Raw genomic sequence first — 21,062 nt, 5'->3', positions numbered from 1 at the left:
GTCCTCTAGTGAAGTTTTCAATTCAGTAACTGTATTTTTCAGCCCCAGAATATATTTGATTATTTTCTACAGTTTTTAAAAATTTAGGGCTTCCCTGGTGGCGCAGTGGTTGAGAATCCACCTGCCGATGCAGGGGACATGGGTTCGCGCCCCGGTCCGGGAAGATCCCACATGTCGCGGAGCGGCTGGACCTGTGAGCCATGGCCGCTAAGCCTGCGCGTCCGGAGCCTGTGCTCCGCAACGGGAGAGGCCACAACAGTGAGAGGCCCGCCTAGCACAAAAAAAAAAAAAAAAAAAAAATTTAATATTCTCATTTTGTTCATGCATTATTTTCTTGCTTCATTTTGTTGTCTATCTGTGTTCTCTTTTAGCTCCTTGAGCAACTTTAAGATAGTTTAAAAAATTTTTTGTCAGTAAGTTGAGAAATTTGTGTTTCTTTAGGGTCAGTTTCTGTAGATTTATTTCATTCTTTTGATTGGGCCACATTTCCCTGCCTCTTTGTATGCCTTGTAATCTTCTTTTGAGATTTAAACATTTGAAAAAAACATCTTTCCCAGTCTTTATCCATTGAGTTCATGCATGGCAAGACCTTCACTAATCAGCTTGGCTAAAGGTTCTGAGACCTCTCAGACCTTTACTGGAGATGTGTTTTCTCTGAGCTTGTCTGTGTGCTTTTATCTGCCTTAATTTCCCAAGTGTCTTGCCCCTACTTCTTCTTGAAAGCCCACAGTCTCTTGCTCCCCCAGTACCTGTTTGTGGAACTGCATACTCTCTGCAGCTCTAAAACGCTGCAGTGCTCACATTTCTTTTCAGCCAGAAAACTAAGCCACTATTCTCAACAGTGATCTGAGTCAGGTAAGACAAACTATCCTCCTAACAAGCCAGAACAGTGGACTCAACGTCCACTCTTCTGTTTCCATCCCAAGGGAGGAGCCAGGGTATGGGAGATTTCCTCCTAGTTGCACTGTACTATGCTGGGTAGAGGGAGGGGCATGGACACAGAAAACACCACAAACTTTCCTACTCCTTTCAATGGAGTACCTTCTTGGTTATGCATTGGCCTGAGTACTACAACTTCTCAATTGGTCTCTAGAGTTTTCACAAAGGTATTCTGGTCCATATATTGTTGTTAACTTGCTGTCTCCATTGGGGAACAAGGGCCTGGAGCTTCCTTGTCTACTATCTTGGTGGTGTTTCCCAGATCATGCTTTCTTAAAGCCCTGTGTTTTTTTGTTCCAATCTGGAGTGATTGCTCTCTAGGTCTACTATTTGCAGTAATCTCAGGACTTCTCTTTCTTACTCTTCTGGATTAGATTTAGTGTTCCCTGGATCCTGTGTCTCCCCCTTTTTTGTTTATTTCCCTATTCTTTGTATGCATATCTTCAAGTAACCTATGAAATGGGGTATGTGGATATTTTTTCAAGTTTGTACATGTCTGGAAATGTCTTTATTCTACACTCACAGTTGACTAATAGTTTGGCTGAGTATAGAGTTCTAAGTTGACAATAATTTGTTCCATCCAAGTGCTTTTGGGTTAGCAGACAGAAAGCTGGCAATTAAGTTTAGGGATCCCTAAAGGTCAGAATGCAGACTTTTTTTCTGGAGCACCAACTCTACACTAGCTGACTTCATTTATGACAGATGGTTCAATTGATTTCTTTTAGACAATGAATCCTCTGATTTTTTGCTTGAAAGGTAGGTAACCTGGCAACTGAGTTTTCTGTACTCAAAAATAGAGAGATTGTCAGTTCCATCTATAAGCTTTCAACAGACTTACAGCTCATATCCCAGACTTACAGCTCATATCCTACTCCAACCTTCTTATATATTGTGTTTCTGAGTCCAAAATTTCTCTGCTCTAAAGGGCAGATTTCCTCCCTCTTTGGCTACAGCCCTTGCTCATGTATTCTAGCCTGTAGCTTTCTCAGCCTAGCTTCGTCAGTCATCACTCTTACATTTCCTTTAGCTCTTCCAATCTTCATTCAAATCTATTGTCTTTCCCCTTATTTTCAGTGCCATAGGTTTATACCTTTCTCTATTCATTTACTGCTATTTTAAATGGAATCTGAAAAAGGAGAGGGATAAGTGAATGTATTCAATCTTGAATGGGAAGACAGCACATACCATTTCAATAGGAATGTTTAGGTAGGGATTGGGGGGAGTAAAAGAAAGGAAAAAGGGCAAAGATGTTACTACCAGATTTACAGTCACTTTTATTTCTAGCTAAAACTTCCTCTGCAAAAGATTTATGCTTGCAATTGCTATGTTACCTCTTCCTCCATGACATAAGTGAGCAGCTTCCAGTCCCACTCCACCGTCTTGGCATTAGCTGGATGTAGCCTGAAAGTAAAGTGACATCAATTAGAATTCTGGAGAGTTTAGTGGAAGAAGGGATGGGATCTCGAAGATGACAGAAGGAAGAAGCCTCTTCTTATCCTCAGTGCTCTTGCCCACCCTTTGATACAATACCATGTCATCTGAGGGTAGTGGAACTTCATTTTTTTTTGGCTACCCAGTATCCACTTGTCTTTTGGGAAGCATTAGTACCCCAATTTTGCCTTGAAGAAATCAACTCTTTATTATTCTTAGCCCACTGGCTTTACCCACTAGGACCCTGGGATGAAGTCTGTAAAGCATGTTAATCTTGATATTCTATTCCTCAGTTCACAATGATTGGCTCAAAGATGGACTCGTGTCTTATGTTATGCCAATTAAAACCTATAAGACTCAATTTCAGAACTCTGTGTGATTATAAAGGAAGTGGACCCTCTCTTGTACTGAGTGTTGTAAAAGCTAGAGGCTGAGAAGGCTACCATGTGAAGCCTAAAAACAGCAAAACAGAGCTGAAAAATGGATCCTGGTAACCATTTTTGAACTGAATTAAGTCACATCTTATTCCTAGGTTTCTAGTAACAGGAGTCATTAAATTATCTTTTACCAGCTATTAAAGCCAGTTTGGATTGAGGTCCCTGTCACTTGCAATACAAATAATACTAATATACTAAGTCACCCTCTCTAATGGTTAGATGAATAAATCTTAGGCAAGAGAAAGTTGTGCCCTGAGTCCAGGTTCCCCAGAAGATTTGCCAAAAGCTAAGGTTCATACTGTTGAATTTTCATGAGAAGCATGTAGGCCTCCTTTAGAACATCCACAGTCTCAGAGCCACTGAGCAGGATTTTCTGGATGATGTGAGCCACAATTTCTCTGGGTGGGTAATGCTGGGGTGACACAAAGTCCATCAAAAACTGCACAGTCCCCAGGGGAAAGTTTTCTTCAATGGTGTTTGTTACCATCCTTAGTCTTCGATGAGGGATAGGTTCTAATTTTTGACCCTTGTTCTGCAGAGATAAAAAGAAATAAATTAGGATGGGTTTCTATAGACATAAAAGCAAGAGGTTCTGGAACAAGTTGAAGACAGGGAAGTTTTCCATGCATTTGAAATATTCATAATTAAAAAATTTGAGACGGGAAAGCCTTATCTAAAAAACTTCTAATGACATGGGAAAATGCTTATATTAAGTTAACAAATAAGAATACAAAGTTCTACATGTAACGTGATTTCATCTGTGTTAAAATATAGCATTAGAAAGGAAAGTACAAAAGATTTAAGAGCTAGCCTAAGTTGATTTTGGAATAAAGGTGATAAGATATTTAGGGGTAGTTATGATATTATATCAGATACTGAAACAAAGAGATGAATAAAGATGCTTTAAATATGTTTTATTGTTAGAAGAAGAATTCCATTTTGTTGATTTTTTTTGAGTCAACAAGTAAATATTAAGTTGCTTCACCCCCCCAACCCCCAAACTGTATGTATATAAAGAATGAAAGAGAATGTATGAAAAGTGGTTTTCTATTATCTGGGTGGTGAAATGATGGATGATTTTTCCTCTATATCTTCTTTTGTATTTTTCAATTTTTCTGTAATAGACACATCATCAGAAGAAAAACGAACATTAAAAAGTCTGATATAATAACAACAATAATTATAATAATAAGTTTTAACATTTAACTTATCCTCACTTAATTCTCTCAACAACTCTAAGAAATACATGTTATTGTTATTCCTATTTTATAGATAAGGAAACTGAGATTTAGAGTGAGAATTTGTCATTCAATAGATCGCAGAAGCTGGTTTCATACAGCGGTATAACTCCATAGCTACCATCTAAACTCAAACTCTCTATAAACAACAAAACCAACAATAATAAATATATTATTATTAAAACCCCCAATTATTAAAAAATTTAAAGTGTCTACACATAAAAAGGCAACCAGGAAGGAAATACACCCGATTATTAACATTAATAAATGCTGACTGATAGCATCATGGGTAATTATTTCTTAAGCAAGCATTATTTTTAAAATCTGAGAATAAGTATTAATTTTAAAACACAAGCCAAACAAAGTTTGATAGTTTATGTATAACAGAAAATCAGTGATGGCTGGAATAGCCCTTCTGGGGAGAGGGCAGTTAGCTTTCTTATGTCTCAGGACACCTGAGGGTAACCCCTGATCTCGCTGATAACTCAGAGGAGTTAAGGCTAATGGCTGGTTAGTGGCAGCATGGACATTGGCTAAGAAGTTCTTGGAAGAATTTACTGTATAGCACAGGGAATTATATCAATATCCTGTAAAAACCTATAATGGAATATAACCTGAAAAAATAATGGAATCACTTTGTTGTAAACCTGAAACTAACATAATATTGTAAATCAACTATATTTTAATAATATAGTTATATATTATTAAATATATATTTAATATAACAAATATATTTATTGGCTATAATAAGTATTATTATAGCCATCCTAGTCGATACAAAGTGGTATCCTATTGTGATTCTGATTAGTCATTAGTTCCCTAATGACTAACGATACAGAAAATCTTTGGAGAAATGTCTATTCAAATCCTTTGCCCATTACTAATATAATACTGTAAATCAACTATGCTTCAATAAAAAAAATGTACTGACCCAAAACCCCAATGAATTAGAATAGAATAGAAAATAAAGTGCATCACACTAAAAAAGAGTTCTGAGGGGAGAATGACTTAGTGAAGAAGTACTTATAAACAGCCCAAAAGTAATCAAAACACACAGAAAAGATTTACAGATGTATTCTAGATGGCTGAGATTCTTTGAGAAGGTAAGAAATAAAGATGAAGAAGAAAAAGCCGCTCTGTGTAGCCTAATTGCCACCTTGTAATCTGAGTTATGTGTACACTAAGGTGGACCTGTATCTACTGATGGCTTCTTTGGTTGTGTAGCACCTACAAAGCACTACAGCTCTGACTAGGTAAAAAACTTTCTCAAGTCCCCCAGGTGCTCAATAATGGAATGATGTATAGCCAATCAGAAGCAAACCCACAGGAAAAAAGACAACGAGCTAGTGCTGGAGAGAGTCATTCAGAAGGAGGAGGCATAAAGCCTACTAGAAGATAGAACAATTAAAACAAGAGAAAAAAATTCACTTTCTAAGGGCAAATCAATGTGAAGGCCTGACACCCACTAAGCTGGATTACGGATTGCTCCAACAGGAGAATGCACCTTTTGAATTCTTGAACAACTTTAAGCCAGTCTTCTTAATGTTGGGAATGTGGTTAGGGATAATGAAAAAAAGCTTCATGTTATGGGACTTAGCCACAATTTTTTTTTCTTACACATCTAGTTTAGTTCTTACAGATCAATGAAAACTAATGGGAAGTAGCATTCCCATTAAAATCTTAAAATTGAGCTGGAGAGGGTGTGGAGAAAAGGGAACCCTCCTACACTGTTGGTAGGAATGTAAACTGGTGCTCCCACTATGGAAAATAGTATGGAGGTTCCTCAAAAAACTAAAAATAGAGCTACCATATGTCCAGCAATCCCACTCCTGGGCATATATCTGGAAAAAGATGAAAACTCTAATTTAAAAAGATACAGGAACTCCATTGTTCATAGTAGCACTATTTACAATAGCCAAGACATGGAAACAACCCAAGTGCCCATCAACAGATGATTGGTTTAAGAAGATGTGGTACACATACACATACACACACACACACACACACACACACACACACACAGTGGAATATTACTCAGCCATAAAAAAGAATGAAATAATGCCATTTGCAGCAACATGGATGGACCTAGAGAATATCATACTAAGTGAAGTAAGTCAGACAGAGAAAGATATTATATAATATCATTTATATGTGGAATCCAAAAAAATAATACCAATGAATATATCTACAAAACAGAAACAGACTTGCAGACATAGAAAACAAACTTATGGGTACCAAAGGGGAAAGGGAGGTGGGGAAGGACAAGTTAGAAGTATGGGGTTAACAGACTCAAACTGCTATACATAAAATAGATCAGCAACAAGGATCTACTGTCTAGCACAGGGAACAATATTCAATATCTTGTAATGACGTGTAATGGAAAATAATCTGAACAAATATATAACTGAAGCACTTTGCTGTATACCTGAAACTAAAACAATATTGTAGATCAACTTCAATTAAAAAAACCTTAAAATTGAATTTCCTCCCCCCAAGTTAGAGAGTAACAATTTTGAAGGTACCAAAGTGTCATGAGTATTATTATCTCTGTGATATGGAAGCTGTAATGAGGGCACCAGGAATTGAAGAAGGAAAGGCAGAGGCATTGAGAAGTATTTGATGAAGGCCTATGATGAGCCAGACACTCCAACAGTTACTTTACATATTATCTCCTTTAATGATACTGTGAGGTATGTTCTTATCTCCATTTTATAGATAGGTAAAGTGACTTCTTCAGTGCCAGATTTTAAGTGTGGGGATGAATTTGAACCCAGATCTGATTCTACACTGAATGGTTCCACAGTGGGAGAAAGATAAAAATGTCTTAACTCAGCTGGGCCTCTCCTCTCATGCATGGACTCCTTGTAGCATACTAAGGTCATGCTAGGCCTATACAAAGGACACCTGATCCCCAGGGGAAGACATGTTAGCTCACCTCTCTTGTGTCTTTATCTGGTATTAGTGTCTGGAAGAAGAGGTGATGCACTGGAGGTCGTAAGAAGTACTTCAGTCTATGCAGGCATGGTCTGTTGTACAACCCACCTTGTGGTGTTCGTGTTTGCACCTGGGCAGATCCGGGGTTGACAGCCTCTGACAGTGATATCTCTTTTCTGGCTGGAGTTTCTGTGACAGAGAGCCAAGGAACTTTCTCTAAGGAAGTTTCAAACTGTGGAGACTGTGGGCTGGGAGAGCAGCTTGGAGAGGATGGAGCTGAGACATCCATAGGGATGTCATGGTTCTGTACATCATTTTGCGGGGAGTCAGGCCTGAGTTTTGGTAAATGAGGCAAGTCTCCAAGTGTGTGTGGCATGTCTTCTGGCAAGCATGACATGTCCCCAGGTGAATGTAGCACATCCCTTGATAAGTGTGGGACTTCTCCAGGTGAATGTGGTACACTTCCTGGTGACGGTGGCATGTCTCTTGGTGACTGTGGTACATTGGCTGGTGACTGTGACACATCTGCTGGTGACTGTAGGACATCTGCTGATGACTGTGACACATCTCTTGGTGACTGGGGCATGTCTCCTGATGACTGTGGCATGTCTCCTGATGATTGTAGCATATCTCCTGGTGACTGTGGCATGTCTTGCAGGTGTGCCACATCTTGTGGATACGTTATGTTTTGAGGTGGGCCTGGTACATCTTGAGGTAGGCCCAGTGAGTCTTGAGGTGGACACAGTGAGTCTTGAGGTGGGCTTTGTGAGTGTTGAAGTTGCCATGATGAGTCTTGAGGTGGATGTGGCATATTCTGCTGAGTGCATGGCACATTCTGAGGGCATGGCACATCTTGAGGAGGGCATGGCCCTTCTTGAGGCAGGTGAGGCAAAGTTTGTAGTTGGCACTGCATGGTTTGTGATGGGCATGACAAGGCTCGCGGTGGGCATGAGGAGGCTCGTGGTGGACATGGTGAGGCTCGCAGTGGGCATGGCAAGGCTCTCAGTGGGCATGGCAAGGCTTGTGGAGGGCAAGGCACATCTTGCTGTGGGCATGGCAAGGGTGCCCTTTGATTGCTACGGCTACCATTATTGCTTGTTGTGGGGAGGGAGTGAATATCTGAAGATAGCTGTAGGTTTGCCAAGAAGCCGAGGTCACCTTTGAATATGGTTGAGCTACAATTCGGCTCTCCTGGATAAACAGAGTCCCCATTGATGGACGTAGGGGGTTGGGGACCTTCAAATGCAGTTTCTTCCAAAAGGTCCAAATCCACAGGATTACTATTAATGATTCTCCGTGCTGCAGGCCGAGAGCTTCTGTCTATCCGCCCTTCCATCACCTCTTTGCTGGAGAGGCTGGCACATGCTTGAAGACTGGCTGGTTCTTTCTGGGAAGGAGCAATAGGTTCTAGAGTCAAGTCAAGAGTGGCAATAGGTCTATTTTCTTCCTCAGATCCTGTTAGGTCAATCACACAGAGTCCATTGCGATCCTTTGCCCTTGGTCTGGTTTCTCTAGTTAAGTCAATGAAGTCCTGTTGAAGAATTGTGAGAAGATAAGAGGTCAAGTAGGGGTCTTAGCTTTATCTAAGAGGACTTAAAGCTTAGCTTTTAAGGATAAACCTATTTTACCTTTTCACTTCACTGACAATTTATATATCTTATATAACATAAGTGTTAGTTTATTTCCTTTGGACAAAATTTTCCTGTCAAAGCTGCCAATTTCTATACCTTCTTAAATTATCCAAATGCCACAAGCACATAACAGAGGACACAGTGGGAAATGTTTTATGATCCAAGGTGGACAGGGGAGTAGTAGAGAAGATTTCAACCTTAAGTCAAAGTAAAAAGCAAACTTTGTTTGGAAAAGCAAATACACAGGATAACCTACAACAGAAGCTAAAGAAGGGAAACTAATATAAGATAATCTACTTTGTGCTAAGAATGTGTTGAGTGGTTTCACACGTCTTTAATTTTCACAATGACCCTGTCAGGAAGGCATTATCATCTCCATTATACAGATGGGGAAACTAGAGTTCAGAGGGGTTAGGTTATTTACCTATGGATTATACAGTTATGTAGCAGAGACAGACATTCAAACCCAGGCCTGTTTCCTTCTTTCCTTGTTAGGGCCTAGGAATGTACAACTTCATTCAATGTATAATCAGCCTATAGTCAGATATGGAGAAGAATACACTAAGGGTTATAAAACTAATCATTGTAAGTGTGAGCCTAAATTAATTACAAAAAAACTCCTATATTCACCCCCATTCCTTGGCAAAATGATTAGGCAGTTCACAAAGCCCGATGATGCCAGCCAGAGGTACTGTAAACAACCTCTGTGTCATGAGCCAGGAACAATATTGCTCTGCCTTCCAGGTGTCTCCTCACTTGGTTGGGTACCATTGCCACTGGTATGTCGGGTACTAATTGCTGGGCTAGCAATGCTCTTGCTGCTACTACAGCTACCGTGCTATTTCTTTTAATAGATGTGATGGTCATCACTGTCAATGGCACCAAAGCAGGACACAGGATTCTGGGTGGGTCAAGTGAGAAGCTGGCATGCATCTCATCTTGGAATAGGGATTGCTTGGTGAAACCTAATGCCTCATTCCTAAGAAGCAGCCATATAGTATCACTGCCTCTCTACTGCTAGCTGAACTAAACATAAATAGCTGCAAAGGTCTGAATTCAACTCCTATTCCATCACCAACTCCTAAAATGCAACATTACCATGTCTCTCTCACTTAAAACCCACCATATGAGCTACAGGATAAAGGGCAAATACTTTAGTAAGACTCATAAAGCCCTTCATAATTCAGCCTCTTCTTGATTACTCTTCCTCCTCATGTGTGCAAATGACACAGAACTACTTCAGATCCCCAAATATGTCATGCTTTCTCAAGTATTTCTATCTTTATGTTTGCTATGTTCTTTCTTTTGTCTGGAGTAATTATTATCCCTTTGATTGTTTGGAAGTTTCTTGTCTTTCAAGACTCAGCACAGATATCACTGCGTGCAAAAATTCTTCCAGATCACTTCTTGTCCCAAGTTAAATTATAGTTTTCTCCCTTATATCCCCAATTCATCTGTACAAACCAAAAAGGTTTATCCCAAAGAATTTGATGTTTTTAAATGATATTGAAAATGGAAATATTTTTTGTCATTTTCCAATTATTCATTACTAGTATATAGAAATGCTGTTGATTTATCTATGTACATTATCCCTGTATCCTCTAAATTCACTTACTAGTTCAAGTAACTTTTTTTGTAGATTCCTTAGGGTTTTCCATATAAGAAATCATGTCTGCAAATAGAGGAGTTTTACTTCTTCCTTTTTAATCTGCATGCCTTTTATTTCTTTTTCTTAACTATTGCAATGGCTAAGGCATCCAGTATAATTCTCAGCAGAAGTGCTGAAAGCAGACATCTGAGACTTTCATCATTAAGTATACATTAGCTGTGTTGTCTTCATAGATGCCCCATATCACGTTGAGAAAGTTCCCTTCTTCTTGTTTTCTCAGAGTTAAAAAATATATATTTATTTATTTTGGCTGCCCCGGGTCTTAGCTGCAACACACATGATCTTTGTTGTGGCATGTTTAGTTGTGGCATGCGGGCTTCTTAGTTGCAGCATGCATGTGGGATCTAGTTCCCTGACCAGGGATTGAACTCGGGCACCCTGCATTGGGAGCATGGAGTTTTACCCACTGGACCACCAGGGAAGTCCCGTTTTCTAAGAGTTTTAATCGGAAATGGTTGTTAAATTTAGTCAAATGATTTTTCTGCACCTGTTGAGATATTTTATGATTTTCCTTTGTACTATTAATATCAAAAATTATATTAATTAACTTTCTAATGTTAAATTAATCCTATGGAAAACTCCACTGGTTATGATGTATTATTTTTTTCTATATTGTTTGTTTTAATATATCAATATTTTGTTAAGAATTTTTGCATATTTATGAGGGATATTAGTTTGTAGTTTTCTATTCTGTAATTTCTTTTACTGGTTTTGCTATCAGAATAAAATTGGCCTCATAAAATGATTGGGAGCTATTCCCACCCCCTCTATTTAGGTTGTGTTGGATTGGTACCATATCTTTCTTCAATGTTTATAGAAATCACCAGTGAAGCTATCTGGGCCTGAAATTTGCTTTGTAGTTAACATTTAGTAGACATAAGGCTATTTACATTTTCTACTTCTTCTTGTGTTAGTTCTGTGACTTATGGAATTTGTTATTAAAATTATTAGCATAAAGTTGTTCACAACAGTCCTTTATTATCTTTTTAATTCTATACTCTGCATAGATTTATCCCCAATTTTATTTTTTTATTCCCAGTATTGGTCATTTGTATACTTTGCATTTTCTCCCCTGATCAGCCTAGCTAGAAGTTTATCAATTTTACTGATCTTTCGAAAGGACCAACTTTTTCATCCATTCCCTTTATTTCTATTGTTATCATTATTATTTCCTTCTATTTACTGTGGATTTAATTTGCCCTTCTTTTTCTAGTTTCTTAATGTGGAAGCTGATACCTTGATTTTCAAAATCTTTCTTTTCTAACATTAGCATTTAAAGCTAAAAATTTCCCTGTAAGTAATGCTTTAGCTTCATCCCACAATCTTTAATACACAGTCATTTTATTTTATTATTATTATTTTTTTTACACAGTCATTTTATTATCATGTAGTTCAAGATTACCTTCACCATGGTCAGAAAACAAACGCTGTAAGATTTCAATCTTTTGAAATACACTGAGACTTATTTTATGTCCTAACACATGGCCTACTTGCTGAATGTTCCTGTACACTTGAAAAAAATGTTCATTCTGCAGCTGTTGTATATAAATGCCAATTAGGTCATGGTTGCTGATAGTAGATTTTGGATCTTTGATTTTCTTCACCTTTGAGGGGATGCAGTTGTGCTATCAAGTACTGACAGAAGTGTATTAAAGTGTCCAGGGGAGAGACCTTCAAGATGTCAGAGGAGTAAGATGTGGAGCTCATCTTCCGCCCCATAAATACATCAGAAATACATCTACATGTAGAACAACTCATACAGAACACCTACTGAACGCTGGCAGAAGATCTCAGACTTCCCAAAAGGCAAGAAACTCCCCATGTACCTGGGTAGGGCAAAAGAAAAAAAGAAAAAACAGAGACAAAAGAATAGGGACAGGACCTGCACCTCTGGGAGGGAGCTATGAAGGAGGAAAAGTATCCACACACTAGGAAGCCCCCTAGGTTTCCCCTAAGAAGCCCCTCACTGGCAGAGATGGGGGGTGGGTGCGGGGGAAGCTTCAGAGCCACAGAGGAGAGTGCAGCAGCAGGGGTGCAGAGGGCAAAGTGGAGAGATTCCCGCACAGAGGATTGGTGCCAACCAGCACTCACCAGCCTGAGAGGCTTGTCTGCTCACCCGCCAGGACAGGTGGGGACTGGGAGCAGAGGCTCCAGCATAGGAGGTCAGATCCCAGGGAGAGGACTGGGGTTGGCTGCGTGAACACAGGCTGAAGGGGGCTAGTGTGCCACAGCTAGCAGGGAGGGAGTCTGGGAAAAAGTCTGGAACTGCCTAAGAGGCAAGAGACCATTGTTTCAGGGTGCACGAGGAGAGGGGATTCAGAGCACCACCTAAATGAGTTCCAGAGATAGGCGTGAGCCGCGGCTATCAGGGTGGACACCAGAGATGGTTATGAAATGCTAAGGTGGCTGCTGCAGCTACCAAGAAGCCTGTGTGCAAGCACAGGTCATTATCTACACCTCCCCTCCAGGGAGCCTGTGCAACCCACCACTGCCAGGGTCCTGTGATCCAGGGACAACTTCCCTGGGAGAACACACGGCAAGTCTCAGGCTGTTGCAACATTATGCCAGCCTCTGCTGCCGCAGGCTCACCCTGCATTCAGTACCCCTCCCTCCCCCAGGCCTGAGTGAGCCAGAGGCTCCTAATCAGCTGCTCCTTTAATCCCATCCTGTCTGGGTGGGAACAGATGCCCTCAGGCGACCTATATGCAGAGGTTGGGCCAATTCCAAAGCTGAACCCCAGCAGCTGTGCGAACAAAGAAGAGAAAGGGAAATTTCTCCCAGCAGCCTCAGGAGCACAGTATTAAATCTCCACAATCAACATGATGTACCCTGCATCTCTGGACTACCTGAATAGACAACGGATCACCCAAAATTGAGATGGTGGATTTTGGAAGCAACTGTAGACTTGGGGTTTGCTTTCTGCATCTAATTTGTTTCTGGTTTTATGTTTATCTTACTTTAGTATTTAGAGTTTACTATCATTGGTAGATTTGTTTATTGGTTTGGTTGCTCTCTTCCTTTTTAAATATATATATATTCTTTTCCTTTTTCTCTTTTCATGAGTGTGTATGTGTATGCTTCTTTGTGTGATTTTGTCTGTATAGCTTTGCTTTCACCATTTGTCCTAGGGTTCTGTCTGTCGGTTCTCTCTTTTTTTTTTTTTGTACAGTTTTTAGCACTTGTTATCATTGGTGGATTTGTTTTTTGGTTTGGTTGCTCTCTTCTTTCTTTCTTTATTACTTTTTAATATTTTTATTTTTAATAATTATTTTTTATTTCAATAACGTTATTTTATTTTATCTCTCTTTCTCTCTCTATCTCTTTCTCCCTTTTCTTCTGAGCCATGTGCCTGACAGAGTCTTGGTGCTCCAGCTGGGTGTCAGGCCTGTGCCTCTGAGGTGGGAGAGCCGAGTTCAGGACATTGGTCCACCTGGCTTGGACCTCCTGGCATCATGTAATATCAAATGGCAAAAGCTCTCCCAGAGATCTCCATCTAAACACTAAGACCCAGCTCCACTCAATGAACAGAGGGCTACAGTGCTGGACACCCTATGACAAACAACTAGCAAGACAGGAACAGGACGCCACCCATTAGCAGAGAGGCTGCTTAAAATCATAACAAGGTCACAGACACCCGAAAACACACCACTGGACATGGTCTTGCCTACCAGAAAGACAAGATCCAGCCTCATGCACCAGAACACAGGCACAAGTCCCCTCCACAAGGAAGCTTACACAACCCACTGAACCAACCTTAGCCACTGGGGGCAGACACCAAAAACAACGGGAACTACAAACCTGTAGCCTGCGAAAAGGAGACACCAAACACGGTAAGTTAAGCAAAATGAGAAGACAGAGAAACACAGCAGATGAAGGAGCAGGGTAAAAACACACCAGACCAAACAAATGAAGAGGAAATAGGCAGTCTACCTGAAAAAGAATTCAGAGTTGTGATCGTAAAGATGATCCAAAATCTTGGAAATAGAACGGAGAAAATACAAGAAACGTTTAACAAGGACCTAGAAGAACTAAAGAGCAAAAAAAGATGAACAACATAATAAATGAAATTTAAAATTCTCTAGAAGGAATCAATAGCAGAATAACTGAGGGAGAAGAATGGATAAGTGACCTGGAAGATAAAATAGAGGAAATAACTACTGCAGAGCAGAATAAAGAAAAAAGAATGAAAAGAATTGAGGACAGTCTCAGAGACCTCTGGGACAACATTAAACGCAACAATATTCAAATCATAGAGGTCCTAGAAGAATAAGAGAAAAAGAAAGGGACTGAGAAAATATTTCAAGAGATTATAGTTGAAAACTTCCCTAATATAGGAAAGGAAAGAGTCAATCAAGTCCAGGAAGCACAGAGAGTACAATACAGGATAAATCCAAGGAGAAACATGCCAAGACACATATTAATCAAAGTATCAAAAATTAAATACAAAGAAAAAATATTAAAAGCAGCAAGTGAAAAGCAACAAATAACATACAAGGGAATCCCCATAAGGTTAAAAGCTGATCTATCAGCAGAAACTCTGCAGGCCAGCAGGGAGTGGCCGGACATATTTAAAGTGATGAAAGGGAAAAACGTACAACCAAGATCACTCTACCCAGCAAGGATCTCATTCAGATCCGATGGAGAAATTAAAACCTTTACAGACAAGCAAAAGCTAAGAAAATTCAGCACCACCAAACCAGCTCTACTACAAGTGCTAAAGGAATTTCTCTAGGCAGGAAACACAAGAGAAGGAAAAGACCTCCAATAACAAACCCAAAACAATTAAGACAATGGTCATAGGAATATACATATCGATAATTACCTTAAATGTAAATGGATTAAATGCTCCCACCAAAAGACACAGACTGGCTGAATGGATACAAAAACAAGACCCATATATATGCTGTCTGCAAGAGACCCACTTCAGACCTAGGGACACATACAGACTGAAAGTGAGGGCCTGGAAAAAGATATTCCATGCAAATGGAAATCAAAGAAGCTGGAGTAGCAATTCTTGTATCAGACAAAATAGACATTAAAATAAAGAATATTACAATAGACAAAAAAGGACACTACATAATGATCAAGGGATCAGTCCAAGAAGAAGATATAACAATTGTCAATATTTATGTACCCAACATAGGAGCACCTCAATACATAAGGCTAATGCTAACAGCCATAAGAGGGGAGATCGACAGTAACACAATCATAGTAGGGGACTTTAACACCCCACTTTCACCAATGGACAGATCATCCAAAATGAAAATAAATAAGGAAACACAGCTTTAAATGATACATTAAACAAGATGGACTTAACTGATATTTATAGGACATTCTATCCAAAAACAAGAGAATACACTTTCTTCTCAAGTGCTCACGGAACATTCTCCAGGATAGATCATATATTGTGTTACAAATCAAGCCTTGGCAAATTTAAGAAAATTGAAATCATATCAAGTATCTTTTCTGACCACAACGCTATGAGACTAGATATCAATTACAGGAAAAGATCTGTAAAAAATGCAAACACGTGGAGGCTAAACAATATACTACTAAATAACCAAAAGATAACTGAAGAAATCAAAGAGGAAATAAAAAAATACCTAGAAACAAATGACAATGAAAACACAATGACCCAAAACCAAGGGGATGCAGTAAAAGCAGTTTTAAGAGGGAAATTTATAGCAATACAATCCTACCACAAGAAAAAAGAAACATCTCAAATAAACAACCTAACCTTACACCTAAAGCAATTAGAGAAAGAAGAACAAAAAAAACCCCCAAAGTTAGCAGAAGGAAAGAAGTCATAAACATCAGAAGATAAATAAATGAAAAGGTAATGAAGGAAACAATAGCAGAGATCAATAAAACAAAAAGCTGGTTCTTTGAGAAGATGAACAAAACCAATAAACCATTAGCAAGACTCATCAAGAAAAAAAGGGCGAAGACTCAAATAAATAGAATTAGAAATGAAAAAGGTGAAGTAACAACTGACACTGAAGAAATACAAAAGATCATGAGAGATTACTACAAGCAACTATATGCCAATAAAATGGACAACCTGGAAGAAATGGATAAATTCTTAGAAAAGCACAACCTTCCTAGACTGAACCAGGAAGAAACAGAAAATATAAACAAACCAATCACAAGCACTGAAATTGAGACTGTGATTAAAAATCTTCCAATAAACAAATGCCCAGGACCAGATGGCTTCAAAGGCGAATTCTATCAAACATTTAGAGAAGAGCTAACACCTATCCTCCTCAAACTCTTCCAAAATATAGCAGAGGGAGGAACATTCCCAAACTCATTTTACAAGGCCACCATCACCCTGATACAAAAGCAGACAAAGATGTCACAAAGAAAGAAAACTACCGGCTAATATCACTGATGAACATAGATGCAAAAATCCTCAACCTAATACTAGCAAACAGAATCCAACAGCACATTAAAAGGATCATACACCATGATCAACTGGGGTTCATCTCAGGAATGCAAGGATTCTTCAATATACACAAATTAATCAGTGTGATAAACCATATTAACAAATTGAAGGACAAAAACCATATGATCATCTCAATAGATGCAGAAAAATCTTTTGACAAAATTCAACACCCATTTTTGATAATAACTCTCCAGAAAGTAGGCATAGAGGGAAACTACCTCAATATAATAAAGTCCATTATATGACAAACCCACAGCCAATATCGTTCTCAATGGTGAAAAACTGAAACCGTTTCCTCTAAGATCAGGAACAAAACAAGGTTGCCCACTCTCACCACTCTTATTCAACATAGTTTTGGAAATTTTTTGCCATAGCAATCAGAGAGGAAAAAGAAATAAAAAGTATCGAAATCAGAAAAGAAGAAGTAAAACTGTCACTGTTTGCAGATGACATGATACTATACGTAGAGAATCCTAAAGATGCTACCACAAAACTACTAGAGCTAATCAATGAATTTGGTAAAGTAGCAGGATACAAAATTAATGCACAGAAATCTCTTGCATCCCTATACGCTAACCACAAAAATTCTGAAAGAGAAATTAAGGAAACACTCCCATTTACCATGCAACAAAAAGAATAAAATACCTAGGAATAAACCTACCTAAGGAGACAAAAGACCTGTATGCAGAAAATTATAAGACACTGATGAAAGAAATGAAAGATGATACAAACAGATGGAGAGATATACCATGTTTTTGGATTGGAAGAATCAACATTGTGAAAATGACTCTACTACCCAAAGCGATCTACAGATTCAATGCAATCCCTATCAAACAACCAATGGCATTTTTCACAAAACTAGAACAAAAAATTTCACAATTTGTACGGAAACACAAAATACCCCGAATAGCCAAAGCAATCATGAGACAAAAACGGAGCTGGAGGAATCAGGTTCCCAGACTTCAGAATATAGTACAAAGCTACAGTAATCAAGGCAGTATGGTACGGGTACAAAAACAGAAATATAGATCAATGGAACAGGATAGAAAGCCCAGAGATAAACCCACACACATATGGTCACCTTATTTTTAATAAAGGAGGCAACAATATACAATGGAGAAAAGACAGCCTCTTCAATGAGTGCTGCTGGGAAAACTGGACAGCTACATGTAAAAGAATGAAATTAGAACACTCCTGGAGACAGCTTAAAGATGGCGGAAGAGTAAGACGCAGAGATCTCCTTTCTCCTCACAGAGACATCAAAAATACATCTACACGTGGAACTTCTCCTATAGAACACCCACCGAACGCTGGCAGAAGACCTCAGACCTCCCAAAAGGCAAGAAACTCCCCACATACCTGGGTAGGGCAAAAGAAAAAAGAATAAACAGAGACAAAGAATAGGGACGGGACCTACACCAGTGGGAGGGAGCCGTGAAAGAGGAAAGACTCCCACACACTAGAAGCCCCTCTGCGGACGGAGACTGCGGGTGGCGGAGGGGGAAGCTCTGGAGCCGCGGAGGACAGCGCAGCCACAGGGTGCGGAGGGCAAAGCGGAGAGATTCCCGCAGAGGATTGGTGCCGACCGGCACTCACCAGCCCGAGAGGCTTGTCTGCTCCCCCACCGGAGCAGGCGGGGGCTGGGAGCTGAGGCTCGGACTTCAGTCGGATACCAGGGAAAGGTCTGGAGTTGGCAGAGTGAAAACAGCCTGAAGGTGTAGAGCACCACGGCTGGCCGGGAGGGAGTCCGGTTGAAGTCTGGAGCTGCCGAAGAGGCAAGAGACCTTTTCTTCCCTCTTTGCTTCCTGGGTGTGAGGACAGGGGATTAAGAGCACCGCGTAAAGGAGCTCGAGAAACGGGCGCGAGCTGCGGCTGTCGGCATGGACAGTAGAGACGGGTGTGGGACGCTAAGTTTGCTGCTGCTGCCACCAAGAGGCCTATGTGCGAGCACAGGTCACTCTCCACACCTCCCCTCCTGGGAGCCCGTGCAGCCCGCCACTGCCAGGGTCCCAGGATTCAGGGACAGTTTCCCCGGGAGAACGTGCGGCGCGCCTTGGGCCTGTGCAGCGTCACGTCAGCCTCTGCTGCCGCGGACTCACCCCGCACCCGTGCCACTCCCTCCCCCCAGCCTGAGTGAGCCGGAGCCCCCGAATCAACTGCTCCTTTAACCCCGTCCTGTCTGAGCGAAGGGCAGGCGCCCTCGGATGACCTACACGCAGAGGTGGGGCCAAGTCCAAAGCTGAACCCCAGGAGCTGTGCGAACAAGGAGGAGAGGGGGAGGTCTCTCCCAGCAGCCTCAAAAGCAGCGGATTAAACCTCCACAATCAACTTTAAGTGCCCTGCATCTGCGGAAAACCTGAATAGACAACGAATCATCCCAAGTTTAGGAGGTGGACTTTGGGAGCAAAATATACTATTATTTCCCACCTTTTTTCTTTTGTGAGTGTGTATGTGTGTGCTGCTGTGTGAGATTTTGTCTGTATAGCTTTGCTTTCACCATTTGTCCTAGGGTTAGACCAACCCATTTTTCTGTTTTTTTTTTAAATAGAAATTTTTCTTCTTAATAATTATTTTTTATTTTAATAACTATACTTTATCCTACTTTATTTTGTCCTCTCCCTTTCTTTCTTCCTTTCTTCCTTCCTTTCTTCCCTCCTTCCTTCCTTCCTCCCTTCTTTCCTCCCTTCCTTCCTCCCTACATCTCTTCCTTCCTCCCTTTCTTCCTCTCCACCTTCCTTCCTTCCTTGCTTTCTTCCTTCCTTCATTTCTTCCTTCCTTGCTTTTCTTTCCTTTCTATTTTTTCTCCCTTTTATTTTGAGCTGTGTGGATTAAAGGCTCTTGGCGCCCCAGCCAGGCACCAGGGCTGTGTCTCTGAGGTGGGAGAACCAACCTCAAGACACTAGTCCACAAGAGACCTCCCAGCTCCACGCAGTATCAAATGGTGAAAATCTCCCAGAGATCTCCATCTCAACACCAAGACCCAGCTTCACTCAAGGACCAGCAATGAACAGTGCTGGACACCCTATGCCCAACAAAGAGGAAGACAGGTCTACAGCCCCATCCATTAGCAGAGAGGCTGCCTAAAATCATAATAAGGCTACCAGCATCCCCAAACACACCACCAGACGTGGACCTGCCCACCAGAAAGACAAGATCCAGCCTCATCCACCAGAACAGAGGCACTAGTCCCCCCAACCAGGAAACCTACTCAACCCACTGAACCAACCTTAGCCACTGGGGACAGCCACCAAAAACAACAGGAACTACGAACCTGCTGCCTGCAAAAAGGAGACCCCAAACACAGTAAGATAAGCAAAATGAGAAGACAGAAACACAGCAGATGAAGGAGCAAGATAAAAACACCAGACCTAACAAATGAAGAGGAAATAGGCAGTCCACCTGAAAAAGAATTCAGAATAATGATAGTAAAGATGATTCAAAATCTTGGAAATAGAATAGACAAATTGCAAGAAACAGTTGACAGGGACCTAGAAGAAATAAAGAGGAAGCAAGCAACGATGACCAACACAATAAATGAAATGAAAAATACTCTAGATGGGATCAATAGCAGAATAACTGAGGCAGAAGGATGGATAAGTGACCTGGAAGATAAAATAGTGGAAATAACTACTGCAGAGCAGAAGAAAGAAAAAAGAATGAAAAGAATTGAGGAAAGTCTCAGAGACCTCTGGGACAACATTAAACGCACCAACATTCGAATTACAAGGGTCCCAGAAGAAGAAGAGAAAAAGAAAGGGACTGAGAAAATATTTGAAGAGATTATAGTTGAAAACTTCCCTAATATAGGAAAGGAAATAGTCAATCAAGTCCAGGAAGCACAGAGAGTCCCATACAGGATAAACCCAAGGATAAACACGCCAAGACACATAATAATCAAACTGTCAAAAATTAAATACAAAGAAAACATATTAAAAGCAGCAAGGGAAAAACAACAAGTAACACACAAGGGAATCCCCATAAGGTTAACATCTGATCTTTCAGCAGAAACTCGACAAGCCAGAAGGGAGTGGCAGGACATATTTAAAGTGATGAAGGAAAAAAACCTACAACCAAGATTACTCTACCCAGCAAGGATCTCATTCAGATCCGATGGAGAAATTAAAACCTTTACAGACAAGCAAAAGCTGAGAGAGTTCAGCACCACCAAACCAGCTTTACAACAAATGCTAAAGGAACTTTTCTAGGCAAGAAACACAAGAGAAGGAAAAGACCTACAAGAACAACCCAAAACAATTAAGTACATGGTAATAGGAACATACATATTGATAATTACCTTAAATGTAAATGGATTAAATGCTCCCACCAAAAGACACAGAC

At 40.3% G+C, this 21,062-nt stretch overlaps 1 protein-coding gene across 1 annotated transcript in view; it reads right to left on the bottom strand.

The window, feature by feature from the left end:
* Positions 1–21,062, bottom strand: part of SIMC1 (SUMO interacting motifs containing 1) — a 99,453-nt gene that overhangs the window by 36,792 nt on the left and 41,599 nt on the right. Inside the window, exons 2-4 of the mRNA XM_059060164.2 lie at positions 6,981–8,510; positions 3,107–3,339; positions 2,271–2,340 (exon numbers count right to left, since the gene is read on the bottom strand). Coding sequence (XP_058916147.1) covers positions 2,271–2,340; positions 3,107–3,339; positions 6,981–8,510 — 1,833 coding nt within the window. The remainder of the gene's footprint in view (positions 1–2,270; positions 2,341–3,106; positions 3,340–6,980; positions 8,511–21,062) is intronic.

The sequence above is a fragment of the Kogia breviceps genome, chromosome 4 (assembly GCF_026419965.1).
Source record: "Kogia breviceps isolate mKogBre1 chromosome 4, mKogBre1 haplotype 1, whole genome shotgun sequence".
Classification (NCBI taxonomy): domain Eukaryota; kingdom Metazoa; phylum Chordata; class Mammalia; order Artiodactyla; family Physeteridae; genus Kogia; species Kogia breviceps.
Note: the sequence above shows the minus strand (reverse complement) of the source record. Positions and strands in the feature narration are given on the sequence as shown.